This window comes from Ctenocephalides felis, unplaced genomic scaffold, assembly GCF_003426905.1.
Source record: "Ctenocephalides felis isolate EL2017-DRISC unplaced genomic scaffold, ASM342690v1 CF-g0.4_SCAFFOLD_01170, whole genome shotgun sequence".
Classification (NCBI taxonomy): domain Eukaryota; kingdom Metazoa; phylum Arthropoda; class Insecta; order Siphonaptera; family Pulicidae; genus Ctenocephalides; species Ctenocephalides felis.
In genome coordinates this window covers 36949545-36974442 of record NW_020537324.1, presented here as the reverse complement: position 1 = coordinate 36974442, position 24898 = coordinate 36949545, and the positions used below count along the sequence as shown (strand labels likewise).

The 24898-nt window shown below is 30.3% G+C and overlaps 1 protein-coding gene across 1 annotated transcript in view; it reads left to right on the top strand.

The window, feature by feature from the left end:
* Positions 1–23923, top strand: part of LOC113367180 (flocculation protein FLO11-like) — an 85545-nt gene extending 61622 nt beyond the window's left edge. The window contains exons 3-12 of the mRNA XM_026608810.1: positions 6563–6873; positions 16438–16689; positions 17182–17372; positions 18644–19012; positions 19278–19500; positions 20539–20778; positions 20845–20956; positions 23028–23162; positions 23236–23365; positions 23555–23923. Of these exons, the coding sequence (XP_026464595.1) occupies positions 6563–6873; positions 16438–16689; positions 17182–17372; positions 18644–19012; positions 19278–19500; positions 20539–20778; positions 20845–20956; positions 23028–23162; positions 23236–23365; positions 23555–23923 (2332 nt within the window). The remainder of the gene's footprint in view (positions 1–6562; positions 6874–16437; positions 16690–17181; positions 17373–18643; positions 19013–19277; positions 19501–20538; positions 20779–20844; positions 20957–23027; positions 23163–23235; positions 23366–23554) is intronic.
* The last annotated feature ends 975 nt before the right edge of the window (positions 23924–24898 follow it).

Sequence of the window (24898 nt, the reverse complement as noted above, 5' to 3'; positions counted from 1 at the left end):
ATATATGAAGTATTAAAAAGACGACATTTGGATAAAATATTTTGTTTTCGACTCGATTCATTAATGCATTTTAGGAATTTTATTACAACTCAACATAATTGTTTTTGTTCACATCTTTCTAATTGCAGGTCGATGTTCTCAACGAAACTTTCTCTAAAAATTACAATCGTCAATTTTAGTTTAGATATTTCAGTTTTATAAGGCCTCAAATACTTAAGAGTATTTGAAATTTTTACATATAATTACGTTTTAGAAGTTTCTGAACTTTTTGGCATACCTTAGAAAAAATGGTTGTATGTGTATTTGCGTGTGTGTTCGGATACAAATTTTTGTCGACGATTTCGGGAACACGGTTCAACCGATTTCAATGATTCAAAAAACATTCGATTCCTATTGATAAGGAGACGTGTTGATTAGTTTTTGGACAAGGCAGATCCAGTCGTTGCCGGTTTGTGCCAAAAATGGTAACCGAGGTTTTAAGAGAACCGGCGTCCGATTTCAATAACTCAAAAACATTTTACTTGTATAAAAAAATGAATAACTGATTAAATTTTTTGGGTAGGTTTTCGGGGAGCAAGTAAAAAAATTAAAAAAAAAAAACATATTTTCAGATATTTTACAGACAATTTAATGATAAGAATATGTTTTGTTTACATTTCTATGGGTTCCGTAACATTGTTTGTCCCTTAGACTGCGACGCGGCGCTTACACGTTTTGATATTATGTCTCTATCGAGCTAAAGCAGCGCGATGGCTTTGAAAAAAGTTCAAAATTTCCAAAATATATCAAAATATAACAAAACAATCCAAACAAATAAAATTTCAAATTGTCCAAAAATCATTTTTTTTAAAGTTTAAGAAAAAATGAATCTTTTTTAAAAAATATATTTTTTGTTCTATAAACAAGTAAAGTGAAGAATAACTCCAGCAATTTGCTTTAAAGCACGATGCCATACACCACTAGTTTTCTTATGGGTGCAAATATAGATAGTAAAAAAACACGAGCTTGTAACAAAGACTTCAGAATAGACAAGGATATAGTTATAGGTACTGAGAAGAGAGAAACGTTCATCAGCTGTATTAAAAGTTCAATGATCCTTTCGCTTCTGCGAAAGGTGTTCATGTCAAGAATATTCTAAAACTAACAAGCATTGTGGTCTTTGTCAAAACAACTCTAAAAAGATCTGTCCATTTTTTTGCATTCTTTCAAATGTTTTATTGTGCTCCCACAAAGAAGGCAAAGATCTGAAGAGTAAAATGAGCATATGATGTGCAAATATTTGATCAGATTTCAGTGAGTCAACTAATGGCTACTCTCAATGAACAAATAACACAAATAAGCCAAAGGATGAATATTGTACAAAGACATAAATAATAAACGAACAGAATATAAAACACAAATTGATTACACTTTGTCAGCGGGTAAAAAGGTCCGCCACCGGTATCTCATAAACAAGTAAAGTTATTATTAGTGTTATTTAGCAACAATATTTTAAAGTAAAGGTAAAAAATGTATAACCAGCCATCATCTTGATTCTTACGACTTCGCTATGAGGAGATATACAGAAATGTTTGAAAATCTATAACAAAAATGTTTTCTTTCGTTGTTAGTTTTTTGGCTGCTATTTAGATATAATTAACTTCCCGTAGGGTAAGTTATTGTAATCGTCCAAAAATCGAAATCGAAAATGTTTACATTTCTCGACGTTTTGAAGGTTTCTGAACATTTTGGCATACTTCAGAAAAAATGGATGTGTATGTGTGTGTGTATGTATGTATGTATGGATACAATTTTTCGTCCACGTTTTTGGGCGCACGGATCAACCGATTTGAATGGTTCAAAAAACATTCGATTCCTATCGATAGGGAGATATGCTGATTAGTTTTTGGGAAATGCAGGTCCAGCAGTTACGGAGATAAAGAGCAAAGAGAGCAGAAAATAAAAATCGAGTTTTTGAGAGAACGGAGCATCTGATTTGAATGATCCAAATAACATTCAATTTGCAATGACGGGGAGAAGTGGTGATTAGTTTATGGCAAAGGCAGGTCTAGTGGTTTCGGAGATACAGAGCTAAATGTGCAAAAAATGGTAGTTTTTGAGGGAACTAAGCGTCCGATTTGAATGATTCAAAGAAGTTTCTGCTTGTTTTAACAAAATAATTGATTTTGGAAAAAAACATTTTTTGTTTCAAATTTTTTTTTTCAAAATTTTTTTTTTCGAAAAATTTTTTTTTTGTATATCGAAAATAATTCAGATTTTTATTTTAATTCTGCTCTAATATACTTTAAACAAATAATTCCAACTTTCCAATTCAGATTATATAATTCTTATAAATATTAGATAATGTTACAATATTAATAATAATCTATTTTAAAACATTTAATATTCCTCGATCATTTCGTTATGGTACGGTAAGTTCCAGCAATTTGCCTTAAGGCACGATGCCATACACCCCACTAATTTTTAAGAATATGTTATTTATTTGTTTTACAAAATATATTATTGATTTTATGTTAGATTAAACCGTTTTTTACATATAACCTATATAAAAGCACGTGTTTGGAGTAAAAAGTCCCAACTGAACCTTTACTCTGGCAACGGAATAAACAATAAAACATACTGAATAAAAATGAAAATTTAGTTAAAAAAATATAATTTTACAAGAAATTAAATAATTTAATAGTTATTCCAACTATGCTAATAAATATTTCTAACGAATTACCAGATCAAGGTTATAAAAAGTTAAAATTATCTCTGTAGAGAGAATTCATAAAAAATAATCATCAGCAGAGTTGGAATAAATCTTTATGTAACTGATCATTTTTTACTTAATTTACTTTTTCATTCAATATTTTTCATTGTTTACTTTTCATTGCTAGGGTGAAGGTTGAGTTGGTTCTTTTTACCCCACCCACGTGTTAGTTTTATAAAAGCTGTTGAACTGTCGAATCTTACCTAAAACTAGTGGTGTATGACATCGTATCTTAAGGCAAATTTCCAGAACTTCCCAAACCAACAATTTCTATATTTTGAAATATTTTGGAAATTTTTAACTTTTTTTCAAAGCAATCGCACTGCTTTAGCTTCATAGAGACGAAATATCGAGGCAGTTTTACCGACAAACGATGCTATGGAACCCATAGAAATGTAAACACGTATTATTAAATGTGATACGTATTGTATATAATACGTATATTTAAAATCTCCATAAAATATCTGATAATTTGATGTGCATATGTCTAATGATCATTTTTGACCACTAAATGGATTTTCTTTTACTTTTTTTACTAGATCTCCGAAGCCGCCTGGTCTGCCTTCCCAAAACTTTAATCAGTTCTTCATCTTGTCAATACAAGTAAAATCTTTTTTGAATTATTAAAATCGGACGCTCCCTTCTCTTAAAAACTGTCACCATTTTTGGCACTTTTTGCGCCGTATTTTCGAAACGGCTAGACCTGCTTTTGCCAAAAACTAATCAGCACCTTATCAATAGGAATAGAACGTTTTTTGAATAATTGAAATCGGGTGAACCGTGTTCCCAAAATCGTCGACGAAAATTTGGATCCACACGCACACACGCACTTTCTAAAGTATGCCAAAATGTTCAGAAACCTTTGAAAAGTAAAGATATATAACAATTTTAATTTTCATTTTTTTCGATTACTATAACTTACCCTACGGGAAGTTAATTAACAATACATTCAATTATATAACGTATACTTAAAAATTATATCAAGGTATTGTAAACTAAACAACGGGGCTCTCAATCAAAAAACTAACAACGAAAGAAAATACTTTTGTTATGGATTATCAAAAATTTCCGTTTATCTTCCGATAGCGTAGTCGCAGGAATCAAGTTAATAGTTGGTTATACATTTTTTCCTCTACTTTCAAATATTGTTTCTAAAAAAATCTTAACTTTATTTGTTTTTGAGTTATCGGTGGTGGACCTTATTACCCGCGGACTTCTAAGCCCTGCTCTACCCTATATATAAATACCAACTCGTATATACATCAGGTCATCAAATGCACTATAGCTTATATATACGCTTAAAACAAAATAAATCCGTTTACTAAATTATCAATTTATCGTCGAGACCTTATTTTCAATTTTTTGCAAACATAAACGGAGGCAATTTCAAGAATTCTATTAGTATCGATATATTATCATATATCTCTCCAATTTACATAGATTTTCGATTATTATGCAAAGTATGAATATAAAAATTCAGAATACAAATTGTTTACGTTACGTAAGTATGTATAATATTTAAACATATTGATTTAATTTAAAATAGTTTACGAAAGTTATTAGCGAAAGTCAATTGAAAATCATTCTCTTGAACATGCATGGAATGAATTTACATCGAAAATTTTAATTAGAAATAAACTTTCTTCCAAAAAAATTCGTATTCTATATGGAATCTCACTTTCAACCATAAAATTCACTTTTGGAATCATTCCAACTTGAATTAATTACAAGAAATATTTCGCGTAATGAATACCTTTTCAGATGTCAGTGTCAGAAGTAAAATGAAAAAACTGTTATAAATTTTAACTTTTGAAATTTGGAACTTGTACCTTTTATCGCAAAAACAAATAATATTATATAGTCACCAAATATTGCAGTTTCCAACAAGTGTTTTTCTAAAATTAGTTTTTAGTCTATAATCTTCCTCCAAATTTAATAAAGTCATAAACTGAATATCAATTTTAGGAAAAATAAAACTGCTCAACTTGTGTATATTATATAATATATCACAATGTGACGATTGAAATCTCGAACATAAAACATTATTCAAGTTTTATATCACATCCGAAAAGTTTCTCCAGATAGTGCTATTAAATTGAAATATTTAAATGCCTTGTGTATAATCATATAACTGCCAAACATTCTAACGCAATAAAATTATAATGTATTACATTCGTGATGCAATTTGTTTGCTGAGAGCTGTATGAATTTTAAATTGCATCTGAGAAAATATTTTTTCTCATTAGTGTTGCAAAATTCAGAGCGAATAAATTCTTGATTAAAAACGAAATGTATTGAAGTATGACTTAATTTTTAACACTAAATTTTTCTCAACCAAGATAGTGTTTCTTCTAAATGATCTTGATGTTAGGCATGAAGAGTTTAATATAGGTTTAGAATCTGAAAATAGTAGTCAGGCCCTAGTGGTTAAAAACAATAACTTGTCATAGTCCGAATGTTATCCAATTGGTGTTTAATATTTAAAAAACGAGGTATTAATATAATACAAAAAAGGCAAATTTCATTCGGCTGAATAGCTTACCCAACAGCTCGAGAAATATTCATTGATCACAGCTGATGGTAAAATTATTATTACTTATGATTAATTTTTTAAACTTTAAATTATGTTAATTCAATATGCTAGTTAATAAATTGAGTATATCAGAATTTTGAATCAGTTCTTTTTGGATTTCTATGTTTTAATTTGGCTATAATATTTTTAAATGTTCGTAATATTAGAACCAATACCATGTATAAATATTACTGATGGAATATGACTGATTAAGTTATTATTGCAAAAAATTGATGTTTAATGTCATACCCTATTTAAGGCTCAAATTATTCATATAATTTTTTAATATTTGCCTAAATAATTAATGACATTGACATCAAGGTTATTAATTATTATATTACTTATTTTTATTTCAAAATTTTCAGTTCTTGACTTCTCAATACAAAAATGTATTTATGAAAGTACCTAAAATTTTAATAAGAATAGAATAATCATCAGAGCAAAAAAATCTAAAGGCCATTATTAAAATATATATATCAGTCGTATTTGTATAAGAAGTAAAAAGATTTATGATCTGTGATGAATAAGAAACTTTCACGTCGTTGTAATTTACCTACGCATATTCGTGTACGCACAAATAAGAATAAATGTGTGTATATATACATATATATATATATATATATATATATATATATATATATATATATATATATACTTGCATACCCTGCCACACTTCGCTTAATAAAATCTACTGAATATATTTGATTTAATCTATTTTTACATTGATATCTTTAATAATACTTTAGTTTGTTACATAAAAACAATGATAAATCAATATTAAATTTTTAAATATAATTTTTATTTCAGAAAATTGACAACATCGTTATTTTGCCAGATTTGTATCATGTGACATAACGCTTATCAATAAATGAACATAACATAACTTCAAGATGATCTTCAATCAAATACATTTAATTTTATAAACTACAGGGTGCGGTGGACAGACGTGGGCCACAGGTTGATGGGCCACCCAAATAACTCTAAGATTAGTGACATGTATGTCGAACCCCGCACAAATTTATCATATTTTGATACTTGCTCAATTTTAAAAAGCATTTGGAGATTATAAAGCAACTCTCGCACTGTACAGAGTAACACGCTAAGAATTTCGCCGAAGAAGTTTTTATCCTCGTACGCTATTGAATCATCGAATTTCACGTGCTCTGTTCATGTTATTTCTCTCAAACGCCCATTAATATCTAGTAATATTATAACTAATGATATATCATTTTTTACAGATTTACTGCTCTGATAGCATCGCAATGTTTAGCAGAAGTCGAAATAATAACAAAGCCCCGTCCAGGGGAAGAATACGTAAGTCTTCAGAGTGCCACAGTAGGAGGAACACCCGTAAGAACACCACATAACGCGCGACAAGCGCGTAAACAAGAAGATTTCGAGACAGCCCATAAGATTCCCCATCACGAAGCAGCTGCTCGAGATGATGAAGACGAAGACGACGTCATCGAAGAGAAAAAAGCTGACAAAATTGGAAAGAAATTATATTCAAAGGCCGATTCTAATAACAAGAGCAAGCCACAAAGTTCAGGTAAATAAATCATCTTAGGCACGACGCGTGAAATGATTTAAAAAGAAATGTGATATTTCAAATAAAAATTAAATCACATTATGAAATATGCTGATGGTTATGAACACAACTTGTTTATTGTTGATACTTTCTCTCATTTATATGAAATGAAACGTTTAAGTCTTAAGTCTAGAATCTTTGGAATTTATGAATCTGAAATTATAATATATATATATATATATATATATATATATATATATATATTAGAGATGGGCTTATTATATGCGAAGTCGGATCGACTCGGATTTGACTCGGCTTCAGTGAGGAGTTATATCCGCTTAACAACTCCACGACTCCGACACAAATACTCGACACAAATGTGTTCTATAGTGCGTTGTTTGAAAATAATTGATTTTTTTGATTAATTTTATATAAAAATAATGTAGTAAGCTTTGTAATGAAAGCAAAACATTTATCACAAAATATTTTCACCAAATAATAATACTTCTGCTTTCTAATTTTTTCTTCTGCTATTTCCATTCGAGAATTAATATTATATCGGATAGTTCGATTAGCATATTATTAATTTTACACAATTCTATAATTGTGTAAAAGTAAAAATTTAATACTATATATTTTTTGCTGCTTAAATACTATTGACGTCACTGATATATTTGCACTCTAAAGTGTTGTTATTTCAGACTATGGAAAGACCAGATTAAATGTATTTTGTTTCGCGTATTTTTCTGTATGTATATTTCTGATCGCCGTCATTCGCGGCCAAAGATTGTCGTTGTTAGAAATATGACCCCTTACTATTTAATAAATTATACATTGGAGCTATTCACACTTGAACACAATTTCATTGTTCTGTATCTTTGATGTAATATTTTTGTATTTTCTGGAAAAACACGTAAACCTAAAAGGTTATAATACTGTCTGCGAGACGAGAAAGTGACAGCTTCTTTCCCAAAGCAAAAACGCAGTAACAGATTTAGTATCAATTTAGGGAAGTCGGATATGACACATCCGGTGAGACATTATTGATTTTTTCTTTTCCGAACAGTAAATCCAATAATAAAAAACAATTTGTTTTTTGAAGATGTTTAATAACGACGTTTCGGAACTAGATACGTTCCATCATCAGGTTTATTTTGTCAAAGACAATGTTTTTTTTAAACTATTGATTAACATTAATTAATGATGGATATTACAGATTATTCAGAAAAATTATAAAGGAATGGATTATGTACCAGTGTAAAGAGTAATAAAAATTAACTAAAAAAGGTTTTATATAAAATTGAGAAGCAAAAATTATTTAACTGTAATAATTTATATATCCATATCACTAATATTTTTTGTTAGAAACACTCGATTTTTTTCCCCAGGATATTTGTGAATATTTTGACTTCACAAGACTTTAACCCACTGATATGGAGTTCTGTCGGCCAGATGTAAGGGATATGTCCGGAATTTAGGCAAAAATATTTTTTTATGGCTCTTGTATTGGCAATTTACGAAAAATGGGAATGTATTGCTTGCTCAGCAAATGTTGAGAAATATTATTATGTATATATACATGCACATGCATATGCATACCTACATACACATACATACATATGCATATATCCATATATTCATGTACATACAATTATATACACGAACATATACGCAAATACATGTATATAGTGTATATACAAAAACATACATATAAGCACTTATATGGATGTGCATATATTACTATGTATATGTATATACACATGTATACAAGGCCGGTCCTGCCTTGCATGCGATGCATGTAAAAAATGCGGGCGCACGCCTTAGGGAGCGCCAAAACGATTTTCGGAAATTGAATTTATAATATAATATTTATATTTTTTATATAAAATCTAGAATTATTTATATAAAATCTAGAATACTTAATAAATGATAATAAACAATCTAACTTATATGGGATACTTATAGGGATACGGAGACACAAAAGCTTTTATTCACATTTAATTTGCAATGTGATATCAGTAGAAACAATTAACCGATTAATAACTCAGCAAATTAGTAAATAACAGCTCTCTTCTTTGCTTAATTCACTTATTCAATTTTTTCTTTGTTTGAAGTTACTGTGTGGAATCGCAAAAGAAATTGTCTAGTGTTCAATCCCCTAAGCTCAAACCTACGAAAGATTAAATTAATTATTGGGCATTGTTGACGAAAAATTGCGAGCTGATTTAGTTGAAACATAACTTGTTGAAATATATAAACAACTTATAATGGGGAAAATAAAAAATGGGGAGTCAGTGCTTAAAAAAAGGCATGTTTATCCCGAGAAATTGAATTGTAACTTTTGCTTTTGTTGCAAATGTTTCGCTTCTGATGAATTTTGAATATTGAAAACATGCGTGGTTAGGAAATGGAAATGGAACAAATATAAAAAATAGAAGCAAAATTTAATTTGGAATGAAAATCTTAAGGCTTTTTTTCATACCTAGCGGTGTCCATACTCTAAATTTAATAACTATTAACTATGCAAAAATAATACATATCAAATATAATAAGTTTTTTTTTCAATATATTTTAAAAAATGTGTAATTTCTTTGCATTTTTTACTGATTTTTGGACAATACTTTCAAAATACGTTCAAAATTTAACTTTAAAACAACAATCTGATACTCTGAATATGACGGGAAAGCAAGGATAAATACAATTCGGCTCTTACGATATCAATAAAGAAAAGTTTACGCCCCAATTTTCGATATTGTAAATGATGAAAAATTAAATTAAATTAAAATTTCAAAAATCCAACATGGCATGATTTGCTCAATAGAATAAATCGCATAATAAATAAGTAAAATGTTTTAAAACCCCAATATTAATATTGTTAAAAATAATTGAAATTTTAAAAATATTTGATTATAATCAACCCGCGAATCGCCTCGATTTTCTAAATAAATTTAAAATCAATATTATTTATACACTTTTAGATTATTATCTAATTTTTTGTGTACTAAATCCAGAATAATTTATTTTATTTTATTTTATTAACTTCCCGAAGGAGAAGTTTATGTTTTCATCAAAAAATCCGATTCTCTAATTTTATGTTTTCTCGACGTTTCAAGCCATTCTGAATCGAATGAGACCAAATTTGGAAAAAGTATGTGTGTGTGTGTGTGTGTGAACAGATTTTTTGCCGTAAATCGACGTTTTCTCGAAAACGGCTGGGCCGATTTCAAAAATTTAAAAGCCATTCGATGTATCTCGACGAGAACTTAAGTTTGTCAGTTTTGAGCGACGATCGGCCAAGCCGTTTCTTTATAAATCGCAGAAAAGTGAAAAATTTTTCGTCTACGTTTTAACCCGCAATTCTGAATCGATTTCGAAAATTCAAAAGCCGTTCGAAAGATATTGGTTGGTAATCGTGCTGATTAGTTTTTGGTAGAGATTGGCCGGGCCGTTTTCTTGTAATAAAGTTTTTTAAAAAAAAAATTCGACGATTTTTATGATTATTTTTTTGACGGTAGATACCATAGTCTTCTAGATCATACTAAAATTTAACGGCCCTACGACAACTGGTTCAGCTTTAAAAAATCGTCAAAGTTTGCAAAAATTGGTATTGTTTTTTTGGCATTTGTCAAAACTATACTTTTGATCGACGTTTTCTCAAAAACGCCTGAACCGATTTTAGAAATTTAAAAGCCATTTGTTGTATTTCGGTGAGGTCTATCGTTTGTCAGTTTTCTGTGACGATCTGCCAAGCCGTTTCTTTGCAATTTGAGAAAAAGTGTTAAACTTTTCGTCCACATTTAAGCTCATCCTACCGAAGCGATTTTAAAAAATCAAAAACTGTTCGAAAGATATTAGTTGGGAATGGTACTGATTAATTTTAGGTGAAAATCTACCGAGCCGTTTTCTTGTAATTAACTGTTGAAAAAAAGTATTAAACTTTTCGTCCACATTTAAGCTCATCCTACCGAACCGATTTTAAAAAATCAAAAACTGTTCGAAAGATATTAGTTGGAAATGGTACTGATTAATTTTAGGTGAAAATCTACCGAGCCGTTTTCTTGTAATGAACTGTTGAAAAAAAAATTTAAACCGATTTTCATGGAACTTTTTTTAGCGATATACATCATGGTCTTATAGAACTGTAATATTACGCCCTTACGACAAATAGTTTAATTTTAAAAATTCGTCAAACTTAGCTAAAATTATTATCGTTTTTTTTAAAGTAGGATTGATGAAGTATATTATTCACACATTTTTTTTTTGGATTAAGTCGATTATTCACACATATCGGGAAGTTCATGTAACTTGCCTCAAGGCTAAATACCAAACCAACTAGTTTTATTTTCATTCTGCAATCTATAAAAATAATTATATTTAGCAGAGAATGCTGACAAGTGTTTACAATTGATTGTTTACAAATTAGTAGATACGCCCAGTGGTGTATCTACTATAGTTAATATATAAAAAAGAAAAAACTAAAGACAAATAAAGAGAAATATATATATATATATATATATATATATATATACATATATATATATATATATATACATATATATATATATATATATATATATATATATAATAAACTATATTAAATCTCGAGGAATTTTCCTTTTGAGCCTGGTCGGCTGGCCTTCCAAATCCAGAATAATTAAAAATTAATTTTTAAAAAATATGTAAATATTTATATAATTTTATTGATAAACTGTTAAAATAGTTATTATTAATAGGGGGGGGGGCGCTAGAACAAAAGTTGCATGCGGGCGCTAAGGACCGCAGGACCGGCCCTGCATGTATATATACACATATATATATATATATATATATATATATATATATATATATGTATATATACACACAAAATTATTAAAGGATGTTGGACAAGAGTGCTTTGGAAACTTCGGCTTTTATGATGAATGACGCTTAATTCATGTTGTCTCCTTCTCTTATGGATGTTATAGAATAAGAACAACAACATCTGCAAGCTCTCTAATAGTCAATCCACGATCTGGCAGCACTAATTCTTTGATGTTGAAGTGTATCTTATTCGTAGACGTTCTTGGTTGTTTTTGATCGACTTCAACGCGCTCTCGGTCTTCTTCGAACTATTTTTGCCAAACAATAAGATTTGCTCTTGACATTGACTTTTTACCAAAGGCCTTCTGCGACAAATTCTGAACGTTACGGCTGCTGATATTTCATTTTGCGCACAATATTTGATGCTACACTTTGTTGAATAAATTCTGAATTATTTATAAGAAATTATTTAATAAGTATATAGTTAAAATTATATAATTATCAATAGAATATTGTGAATTTTATATCGAATGGAAAAACAACTACTGAGTTGTTTTTTCCAACATGCCCTTGTAGTATACAATGTCCCTTTTCGGCCGACTATTGTAAATTCATCAAATTTATTGAATGTCCTTTACTGAAAAAAATCTGACATAAAAATCGAAAATACAACTATTCTTTCTTACAAACAAAAGCGTAACTACCACATTAATTAATCAATTGACGTAAAATCTGTTGAGATGTCAATACAATTGATGAACATGCAAAGTTCAAGTTAAAAAAATTATTCATATTTGTAGGCAGTATTATAGACATATATTATTTTAAAAATCATCATTTAGCAATTACATCAATTCAATGTTGTAGTGAACATAATTATTTAATTACTTAATTAAGAAATAAAGATAACGCAAAAGAACGATTTTAATATCATGAAATAATATTTCAATAATAATTTGTGCATATATAATTTGAGCATATATTTATGACACAGTAAAAACAATTTTTTATATGAATATACTCGTATTATATTCTAATATTGTCAAAAGCAATTTTTCTAATCTTTGTCAGAGCAAAAACATGTGCATATCAACAAATTGTATCTGTCATACGGCTCAAATATAGCACAAATGGCTAACAACAAAAGTTTGTAAAGCAAAATGTTTTAATTTTCTGCACATTTGATGCACAGCATTGTAATTGATTAACATGAATAATAAAGCTAATTTATATTCAGTTTTTTTAAAAAAACTTTTTTTTTTAATTGTTTGAGAATTTGAAAATTTTTTTAAATATTATTTTTTTTTTGATAATTTCCAAATATTCTCAGATTTTTGTAAGAAATCGATTTTTTCAAATTTTGATATTATTTGATTTTTTTTTAATTTAGATTTAAATGATAAAAAAAAAATCGAAAATTTGAATTATTTGAACTTTTGAATTTTTTTTTTAATTTTTTAAAATACGAAATTTTTTGTAAGATCATTTATTTCACACCGTCTACACAAACAAAAAGTTTTAACTTAATCTAATCGGATGATCCGTTCTCTCAAAAACTGCATGACCACTTTTACACACTTTGCGCTCCACTTCGGCTCCATACATTTGAAACATGCATTTCGCAAAAACGTCTCGCAATCGAGTGCAAACCGAATGTTTTTTTTAACCATTCAAATCAGCTATTCCATACTGTCGAAAATATCGAGGACATTTGTTTGAACAATAAAAATGAACTTCAAAATTATCTAGTGGTACACGGCATCGTGCATTAAGGCAAATTGCTGGAACTTCTGGTACGATTAATTAAAAATTTTAAAAAACCTTTAACATTTTTTTAAAACTGACAAAAATTAGATTTTCGAAATAATTGACCTTTTTTATATTTCATCACTTTTTATACACTGAACTTTTCTGAAAATTTTGAAGTTTTTTCAAAGCAATCGTGTTGCAAGGCTGTTTTAAAAAAGAAATATCGAAGCGCGTAAGCATCGCAGACTAACGGATAACGGAATCCATAGAAATGTAAACAAAATTCATACTTATATTTAAAATCTCTGTGCTAGTGGTGTATGGCATCGTGCCTTAAGTCAAATTGCTGGAACGTCCTGTACCGTAACGAAATGATCAAGGAATATTAAATGTTTTCAAATAGATTATTATAAATGTATTATTATAAACTGTAATATTTTCTAATATTTATAAGAATTATATAAACTAAATTACAAAGTTAAAATTATTTATTTAAAGTATGTAAGTGAGCTTCAGAATTTTATCCAGAATAAGAATTAAAATCTGAATTATTTTTCATGTACAAAAATTTTTTTCTGAAAAAAATAGGAATAAAAAATATTTTTGCAATTATTTTGCCAATACAAGTAGCATGTTTTTTTAGATCATTTAGGTCGAATACTCTGTTCTCTCAAAAAGTAGGGTTCTATTTTCTGCACTCTTTGTCCCGTATCTCTGTAAGGGCTGGACCTCGCTTTGCCAAAACCTAATCAGCAAACCTCGCTATCAATACGAATCGACTGCTTTTTGAATTTTCCAAATCAGTTCATCCATACGCTCAAAATCGTCGATGAAAAATTGTCTCCACACATACACACACACACATTTATTCTGAGGTATGCCAAAATGTTCAGAAATCTCTGAAACATAAAGATATGCAAAAAATTTAATTTTCGATTTTCAAAAATTTCAATTTTCGCCTATTACTATCTTACCTTACGGGAAGTTAATTAAACTTAATAGGAATAACCAAAGCATTATGTAATGACTCTAAGTAGATATATGAATTATTAAAAGACCTAAAACGTGAGAAGAATTATCATAACCATCATCATCACTGCAATGATATTATTAACGAATAGTGGTTTCTATTTAGTTTTTATATATTCCAACTCATTCATAATTCAAACGAATACAAATAAATTAATAGTTAACAGCAATTAACCACAAAGACTTTCGCATAATTAAGTTTTTTAGTAGTTTTGTGAAGCTTGTACTTTCTATTATAACATTAATCTGACACTTTTTACAAGGTTTTTTAGCCGCTTTCGTGATATATATATACAAAATCTTATACAATTTACGAATTATGAGCCAATTCTGCCGCAAAATAAACCAATGCTTTGACAATGTTATGTTACGTAGCGTTACGCTCGTACGTTTATATAAAATAGTACTAAAATCTGTCGAACGCTATGTGGTTGCTGTGCAGTCAGGCGTTTCAAATAGAAAACCTAACCTAGACAACGCACAAACGTCAAAAAAAGACGATGTTATTATAACTGGATCTTTGTGGTGTCGTACCATAACATAACAAGTGAAGTTGCATTTTATGTGAAAAACGCCTGAACGCACATACATAACATTTTGACAGTTTTTAGTACGATTTTATATGAACGTACGAGCGTAGCCTTGCTATAACATTGGTCTATTTTACAGCAGAATCGACTCCTTGAGCTTTGTTCACAAATTCAATATTTATGTCTTTTCTCAGTTCCCAAGAAACCTCATGCAAAACTTAACATTGACTAGAGCATTGATACGAAATAAACCACATTTATTAACTTACTAAAAATATTTATTACTTACAAAGCGTGTACACGTTCATGCTTCGCCGAATTTTAGTTTAAATTAAAAAGTTAAAAACAAAAATGTACATCTAGTCTACGAGTTTTCTTGTATTCCGGTCTGCCTGTCTAGATTACTATCTGTTTACCTCTTTTCCTTCTTAGTTTACCTGTCTACCTATTTGTCAGTCAACCAATTCACTAGCCCGATTTACCTGTCCACTCATTTACCTGTCCACTCATTTACCTGTCCACTAATTTACCTGTCCGCCAGTATACCCATCCACCAGTAAACCTGTCAACCTGTTTATCTGTTTATATCTTTAGCTATCCAATACCTATTCAACAATTCACATGTTCAACAATTTACCAATTGTCCTGCCTACCGATTTACATATCCTCCAACTTACCTGACCTCCAGTTTACATACCTACCAATTTACCCATCTACCTGTTTATTTGTCTAAGTATCTATCTATATATTTACATGTTAATCCGATTACCTATATGTCAGTTTACTTGTCCACCAGTTTACCTGTTCACCAACGTACCTGCCAGCCTTTCTATCTGTCTACCAATTTAGCGGTCCAACAATATATCTGTTCACTGATTTACCTGTTTACCAATTCACCTATCAACTTGTTTATCAATACACCATTTACCCTGTTTACAAATTTACCTGTTATCACGTTGTATGTGTCTATCAAATAACCTGTTTACAAATTTACCTTTCATCCCGTTTTACATGTCTCCAATTAACCTGCAAACCTATTTATCTGTCTACATATATTCGTCTATCTATCAGTTGTTATGTCTACCAGTTTACATATCTTCCAATTTACCTGTCCATCAGTTTACCTATCTTTCAATATACCTGTCTACTTGATCATCTGTCTACGTATATATCATCTACCTATTTATCTGTTTAGCTGTTTACCTGTCTGCCAGTTTACCTGTCCACCAATATACCTATCCACCATGTTACCATGTTTATTAGTTTACCTAACCAATTTACCTGTTCAATAATTTATTTATTTATTTATGTTCAAGACAGTATAACTTAAAGTCAAATTGGACCTTTGTGCTACGATCTACCCTATACACAAAGTTTGACTATATCTTATCTGCACTTATCTGTATCGACTAGTAGACGATATATAAATAAATTTATATCCTTTATCAATGCATTAAAATATATTTCATTGAATTAGGCCCAGCATACCTTACGACTACTGCTTCTCCAGTAGGCGACAATGTCGGAAGTAAAATAAACTACGGACTCACCGCACTGGTGAATGAAGAAGCTGATACATTTAGTCTCGAGACATCACCAAGCGAACAGAAACATCATTCTCGAATTCAAATAAAAAAGGGACCTAACGGTCAAGACTATGAGTACGAGTACGTTTATTACTACTACGACGAAGACGAGCCGACAAAAACTGACCCTGTAAATGATTCGGGTAATAATAATTACAAATATCTCACAAATTGCAAACTGCACATAAATAAATCTTAGAAATTTGTTTTCAAGCACATTAAATGATTAGAATAACTACGAGTAGCTTTGAGATGACTTTGACTTATATTACCATATGGACGAAATACATTATAAGCATGAAAAAGATAGTTATAAAATATATCATTAAACAATGGATCAGCAGCACATTTGCCATTTAAAAAAATGCTTGCATCTTTCATCTCTTACTCACTTTTCACTATTTTGGTTAGAAAATATGATCCTACTTCATAAACATAATACAACTTGGCATAAAAATCATCAAAGCAAAATTTTAAAATAATGAAAAATGTAACAAATTAAATATTTAATAAAGTTGTATTAAATGTTGATAGTTATCAAGTATTATATATTTTATCACGAAATAATTATTATTAATTAATTCAGAAAAAAATATTTTATATTTAGAATTCTAAACTTTTTTATATTCTCCCAGATAAGAAGCCTGTAAATTCTGAAACTGAAAATAACACCCTGCAGCAAGAAGCTAGTGCCAGCAAAACAAGAAACCGATATAGCAGTATAGAAAGAAATTCTCCTGCATCAAATGTTCAAGAACAGAATGAAGTCATACCAGATGGTCGATCTGGTAGTAGATCGAGAAGCAGGCAATCGGCTGAAGAGGAGGTAAAACATTCATTCACAATATATAATTCTGGTCAAGTTTCTGTGCATTTGTGATATAAATCCAATGCGAATTTAAATAGTAGTAGTATTATAAACTTTCAACTATAATTGCGAAAAATATTAATATTATAAATTCTCTAAAAAGTGCACTTGCTAACTTAGATAGAATAAGGTATAAATTTCAGTTGCAAACCACTATCAAAGAAAGCAATTTTTTGAAAATTTATCAACAAACTTTAAAGACATGGTATAAAGGATGAATGCTACCGGTTATCATCAATTTGTTATATGCATAATAATAAACTTTGCATGGCGTATTAATATTGAGCATTTTTATAATAATATTTAACGTTATTAGTTGTAAAAAATATTACATATCCTTCTACCCTTCTTCCTTATCTATGCTTCTACCATACTTTTCTGAAAAAATGCGGGTGTTGTCAACGTATCAAAATCCCCTTTTCTTCCTGGTGCGGCAGTCGACACACTGTCGACAGTGCCAAATTTATTTTAAATTTATACTCACATTATCGGCATAGTGGGATTATATATAGTTGGTGATCCCTACTTGTAGAAGTAGGGTCCAAAAAATGTTTTAGCCAGCGCCACTGAATCACTGTTTTATTTTTGTGTTTTTTGAATATTTTACTTAAAATGTAGCTTGTTATTAATACTTTACTGCATTATAATACATTATTATATGCGTTTCTGCAATAAATTGAAACTATATGTTCCTAGTTTGTTTTACTACTCGCCTAAATAAAATAACGACATATTGAACCTTAGGTTTAAGCAGGTCCTTGTCATCAAGCAAAAAAGTTCACATTTGCACAATTTGAGTAAAACGTGCAGAGCATATGGAATACTAACGAAAGCGATTGATCGTAATTACTATAATCGAATTCGAAACTTAGTAGCAATCGATTAGCAGGAAGTAAATACATAATATTTTCTTGCAAGTCTAAATGACAATTGTTACTTTCAACTTCAAAAATTGTTACAACCTTTTACACCATTATAAAAAATAAAAGTAGCAGTCGACTAGTGTCGAATTGTCTAAATGACAACCTACCTCACGAAAGGATCACCCATTCCGACGCGGCTGTCGACAGCGCCGTTTTCTTTTCAGAAAAAACTTAAAAATCGGCAAAATATAAAATAGAAAAAAATAAAAAATTAATAAAACTTTTCAGCATAGGAAAACAAAATAGGTCTTAAGACCTCCGCGGACAACGTGTTAAATAAATTAATTCAACTTGCTTACCTTTCAGATAAGTGAAGAACGTCTGCCAGTCAGTACCAGATTTCCTCCACGGTCTCGACAAGTGACTACAACCACTTCAGCTCCAACAGATACTAGTTCTCCTCCATCCGCAAGCACAGAAGAACGAGGCAGAAGTCCAGTACGCAGGCCAAGTCTGGAACTTGTTGACAGTGCGAGCTTCAAAACTCATGCTGGTGATGCTTCAGTATCTCAGTACAGAGATGCTGACAATCAACATAGCCGTGAAAATGCTGGAGTTGAAAAAGAAACTGCAGAAAATGATAAATTAAGTGCTTCTGCAACATCCGAAACCAACGTCGATCAAACAACTGAAGGAAACTTAGATGGTACAACGGATCCATCGTCCATGGATAAGGTAATTGACATAGATACTGGTTGTCGTTGCGTCTACATATGAATAAAAATATGTAGAACTAAAAAATATCACTTTCGTAATTGATATATTTACTATTCTACGATTATTAGTCATATTTGATGGTAACTCATATCTGATCATAAATGAAGCAACATAGAATGTATGAATAAATTCCATTAGAAACATTCACATTATATGATCAAGGATTTGATAATTTTCTTAAAATATTTCAAGATCGCAAATGATTCAATATTATGCTTCATAGGTTGCTCTTGATTTATACGCATATCTGGCTGGCGAAAACTTGAATGCTAACAGTGATTCAACAACTGAAAGTAACGATTCTACTACTGAAGGTAATGGTTCTGGCACAGAATACACAACATCAGACGAAGTCGAAATTACTACAACAACGACAGAACCAACAACAACCACCACCGAGCCCACGACTACTACCACTGAACCAACAACAACTGCATTACCAGCAGGTAATACAAGAAAAAAAATTAAAAATATAAAAGTTTAATGTAAGAAAACATTATTTTCTGAATATTCAATCATTTGAAAACAAAAACATATAATTGTATAAATTTCAAAATAGTATCAAGAAATAGTAGAAAAAGGAAAATATTATATGATTACGATATGAACAATTTGGATTGAGATGAAAATGTATATACTTGATCTAAGTATTATTAAAATTGTTTCTATACATAAACATAATTGATACAGGTTATAAACAAATATTTTTATAAACTAACGATAAGAATTTGAAAAATATTCATACGAAAAATGTATGACCCAATGTCAATATTTTGAAGATTGATGGATATTGTATTATGATTGATTTAAATATTAATGTCATTTCGAGTACTTCTTATAACCATTTTTTTAACTACTTAACTTTTTAACATATTTCTTCTGGTTGCGCTTAGAAATATCTAAGCAAGATCTACTACGTCCAGCATAATTTATTTTTATTTGATAGTTGCAACCTGTTTACTCAAATAGAGAGTTTATATTTTCCGTTACTGGTTCGTAAGACCACTGACACTATTTATTTTCAGTGATGGTCGTTACACTTACTGCTATTAATCAAATTTCATTTATTAAGTGAATCAGAAAAATACTCATTACAATATATGTGCAATTTGAGTTATCTAAAATTAAAACCTTTGAATTATTTTTGAAGATTGTTATACTAGTTGAGATTTCTAATGAAATTTTTATTTTTATAAAAAAATAGTAAATGATGCATTTATATTTCAAGTAAGTATAGGGTCATGTGTTCTTGACAGGGTTAATCGAATAAGTATCTATTTAACAATGGCTCAAAATCAAAAGTAAATGCGTTTGAAGAAATTCGTATTAAGCATAGTAAATATTTTGGGAAAAGCTAAAAATATTTTTATAACATGAGAATTTTTTATTGTTTTTACAGGGACAATTAGCATAAATAACACCAGATTAAAAAATAGCAATTGTATGTTTTTTCTAAATAAAAATTATCTTGAAACGTATTTTAGGGCGAAACAGGTTCCGTTTGCGAACAGGTGCGCGACCAGGTGGTAAAGTAACAACAACTACTACGACAACAGCAGCACCAGTGGAGGCCCCAAAAACAAAAAGCCGTTTCTCGCCAGCAGGACAACGTCCAGCATTTGGACGTGGCAGAACAACAGCAAAACCACATGCAGCATCCGTCGATGAGCCACTGGCCACAGCCGAAGATGCTAAACCAGTCTCACATTCCAAACCATCAATAGGTATTAAATTGACAAAAAAAAAATGTTTAAATGATGACGATATATGCAATCCCTTTGAATTACTAGGTCGCAACAGATTTAACTTACGAGGAAGAACAACAGCAGCTCCTAATGCAGAAAATGAATCCGACAAGGAAGCAACTCCCAGTGCTGTTTCATCTGGGCCTAAACTTACAAGGTACAGTATATACAAAGGGTACGGCGTCTTGCCATATAAAAGAGTGAAGCCCCTAGGCAATATTAGAATAAAACTAATAGTGCATGGAATCCTGCCTTAAGGCAAATTGCTGGAACTTCCCGTACCAGAATTAAATATTCAACGAAAAAAATCAGTAATCTACAAATATTGATCAATGATTAATAACAATTGTCTTAAACATTTTTAAATAGATAACTATAATCACTATATATTTGATCGATCATAAAATATACAGTAACGATCTTATCGCTCAAAATACTTGAGAAAGTTTACATTAGGAAGAGTTGCCGAATAAATTCATCTGAGGAAATATTTCTTACGATTAGAATAACGCATATGAAATATACGTTTTCAAACTGAATTATAAATTTAAAATTCATATTTGAAGTATAAAACTTTGTATATTTTTGAAAATTCTGGAAAAAAAAATTCTGAAAATTTTGAAATTTGCTTGAACCGTAACAGTAAACTTCAAAAATTAGCCATCTTGGTACGGAACCATACGTGCCACTGATTAGTCTGTATATTAGTGTTTGTTGTTTTTTTTGCTGCCGCAATGGTTTGTTTTTTCTATTATATTGTCTAATAATTCATTTGTAAAATATGAAGTAAAACTAGTGGGGTGTATGGCATGGTGCCTTAAGGCAAATTGCTGGAACATTCCGTACCGTAACAAAATGTTAGAGGAATACTGAATGTTTTCAGATTATTTTTAATATTGTAACATTGTCTAATATTTATAAGAATTATATAAACTGAATTGCAAAGCTGAAATTATTTGTTTAAAGTATATTAGAACTATAGTCAAAATTAAAAATAAAATCTGAATTATTTTCGATATACAAAAATTTTTTTTTAAAAAAAAAAAGTTGAAACGAAAAATTTTTTTTCCAAAATCAATTATTTTGTTAAGGCAAGCAGAAAGTTCTTTGAATCGTTTAAATCGGACGCTTAGTTCTCCCAAAAACTGCCATTTTTTACATATTTAGCTCCGTATCTTCGAAATGGCTGGGCCTGCCTTTGCCAAAAACTAATAAACACTTCTCCCAATCATTACTAATTGAATGTTTTTTAGATCATTCAAATCGGATGCGCCGTTCTCTCAAAAACTCGATTTCTATTTTCTACACTCTTTGCTCTTTATCTCCGTAACTGTTGGGCCTGCCTTCGCCAAAAACTAATCAGCTCATCTCCCTATCAATAGGAATCGAATGTTTTTTAAACCATTCAAATCGGTTTATCCGTGCGCCCGAAAACGTGACTGGAAATTTGTATCCATACATACATACACACACACATCCATTTTTTCTGAGGTATGCCAAAGTGTTCAGAAACCTTCAAAACGTCGAGAAATGCAAATATTTTCAATTTCAATTTTCGGCCCATTACAATAACTTACCCTACGGGAAGTTAATAATCTATTGGATGTCTTATATTGCTTGGTATTTGTTGTGGGGTGTTTGTTGCTGTATGTCAAACTCGACTATTGAAGGAGAATCATCGGCACATTTGCTAATGTCTTTCCACTTTTCATTGAATTTGTCGAACTTCTTCTTAATGTTGGTTGGATAGTATCATCATCACATTCGTCACTATCTTCGGTGCGAATAGTAATTTCGTAAAATTTGTCTGTATTAATCTCTATTTGAAACTCGTCTTCACTACTGCTTAATTCACAAAATTTACCCGTCATTTTGCCATATTTAAAAGCGCTCGGTCGTTTTAATTTAAAAAAAGACTATATATCAAAGAATAAGGCTAAAAATACTACTAAAATAACTTAAAATTATTTTCAAAATACAACACTGTTTATCACTGCTATATGTAATTTATTCAACGTTTCAATGCAAACTGAGTCATTTTTATAAGCCTGTGTCTCACAGAGTATGTTTGTCAGGTGGACAGCCGTCCCCAAAGAGACAATGTGCATAAGTGTCTAATAGTCATTTTTGACCTCCAAATACCAACTTTTTTTACTGATTTCTCTATTTCAAAATATGTATTGATATTATCTCAAAATCTCGTAAATATTAATTTTTTTAATGTTTAGGCCTAGACCGGCATTTAGCATTAGAACCAGAGGAAGGCAAACGCCAACGAGTACAACAACCGATGAAGAAACGCAAACAGATGAAAAGAAAGAAGGAAACCAAGAAGATGTGCCAGTAACACCAAAAACAGTCAGGTACCACATACATATAAGTACTAATAGGTAAGATGATTTTATTAACGCAAATGTGTTAATTGTTCTAATTTAGATCACGTTTGAATGGGCGACCTACCCGACCAAAACCACTTATCGGTGGAAAGAGCCGATCTACCGCCACTCCTGATTTGAATAAAGAAGAAACAATTGCTGATAGTGAACATGCAGCTTCTGAAGGCGAAGTAAGTTCTTAAATCTACATTGTTTATTCATCTGTGCCGTCAAAAAAATTATAGTAATCGTAACGGAATTGAGTTGATTCTTAACACTTAACATATTACTAAAGATATTAAGTAATTGCTTTAATTACTATTTAACATATAAGTTCACAGTTAATAGTTCACAATATATTTATTTTTTTACATATACAGCCTGTGCCAGAAACCACAACTGCTTCAGGCCTCAGCAAACTGCGCCAACGACCACGTTTGCAGGTGACTGCCCAGAAACCAAAACCGCCAGCAACAAATCCATTAATTAACAATAGACGCTCAAATCCGCTTATTGCTCGGCGAAAATCACCCATCAAAGCGGCAGTAAATGAAGAAATTGCTGAAACCACAGAAACTTCAGCGGAAAACTCAGAGAAGCAGACCGAAACTGAAGTCGAAGCGAGCCCTGAAGAAACCACTGACGAAAAAAGTGAAAAACCCGAAGTGAGTAGCGAAACACCGAGAGGGTTAAATGGACTTTTAGCAGGAAGAAGGAGATTAGCAGGCCGAAAGCCCGGTACAATATAATAAACCTAGTTTCTGAAAAAATGCTAAATATATGAAAGTGTGCTAGTTCGAAGATTTATTTCCGGAGGATTTAAGTCGTGAGAGATTTGTTTGAGTTTTTAACTTTTATTTAATAATTTTATTTTAGTGTACTGAATGCAAAACTTTACATAAACCTAAACAACAAAATTGTGCCGATAAATTGTTATTCTAAGGTGAAAAAAATATTTCTTGTTTTTTGGGAACAAAAATTCCTGATACCCAGGCAATTATGCCAATATTTATGATTGTAGTTATACTAAACAATTAATAAAAGTCGCAAACACATAATGCGAATAATATATTAGAGTTATTATTATAGTATCAATATATCATGTTTTTTCTCATTGGCAATTAGTAAAAACTTTCAGATGCAAAAAAATCATATTTCTCCACCACAGCTCATATGATTATTCAGTAAATATTGTCAATATTGTGTGAGAAAAAATACCAACGTTTATTAAGTACCCAGTTTTCAAAACAATAATGACCAATAGAGAACTTTTTTTTATTATCTCTTTTATTTACAACTGTCCAGTAAAATTTGTTCAATAAATTTGATGAATTTACAATAGTCGGCCAAAAAGGGACATTGTACTACAAGGGCATGTTACATGAACTTCCCGATTTGTGTAAACTGTAAATAATCGACTTAATCCATGATAGATAAATTAATTTATGAGTAGTTAAAAGTATTTGAAGTGGATTTATTACACATTATTAAAAATCAAACACGTCAACCCGGTCGGAATATTTTTTAAAAGCAAATTTTCAAAAATCAATATTTTTATAATTGAGCCAGTTTTTGTAGGACTTTAATTGTTTAGCATGTTTATTAAGATCAAGTACTCTATCGTTATACCAAGTAAATTTCTCAAAACTTTGATGAATTTTTAAAATTAACTACTTGTCGTAAGGCCGTAATATTTCAGTAAGTTCTATAAGATCATGATATAC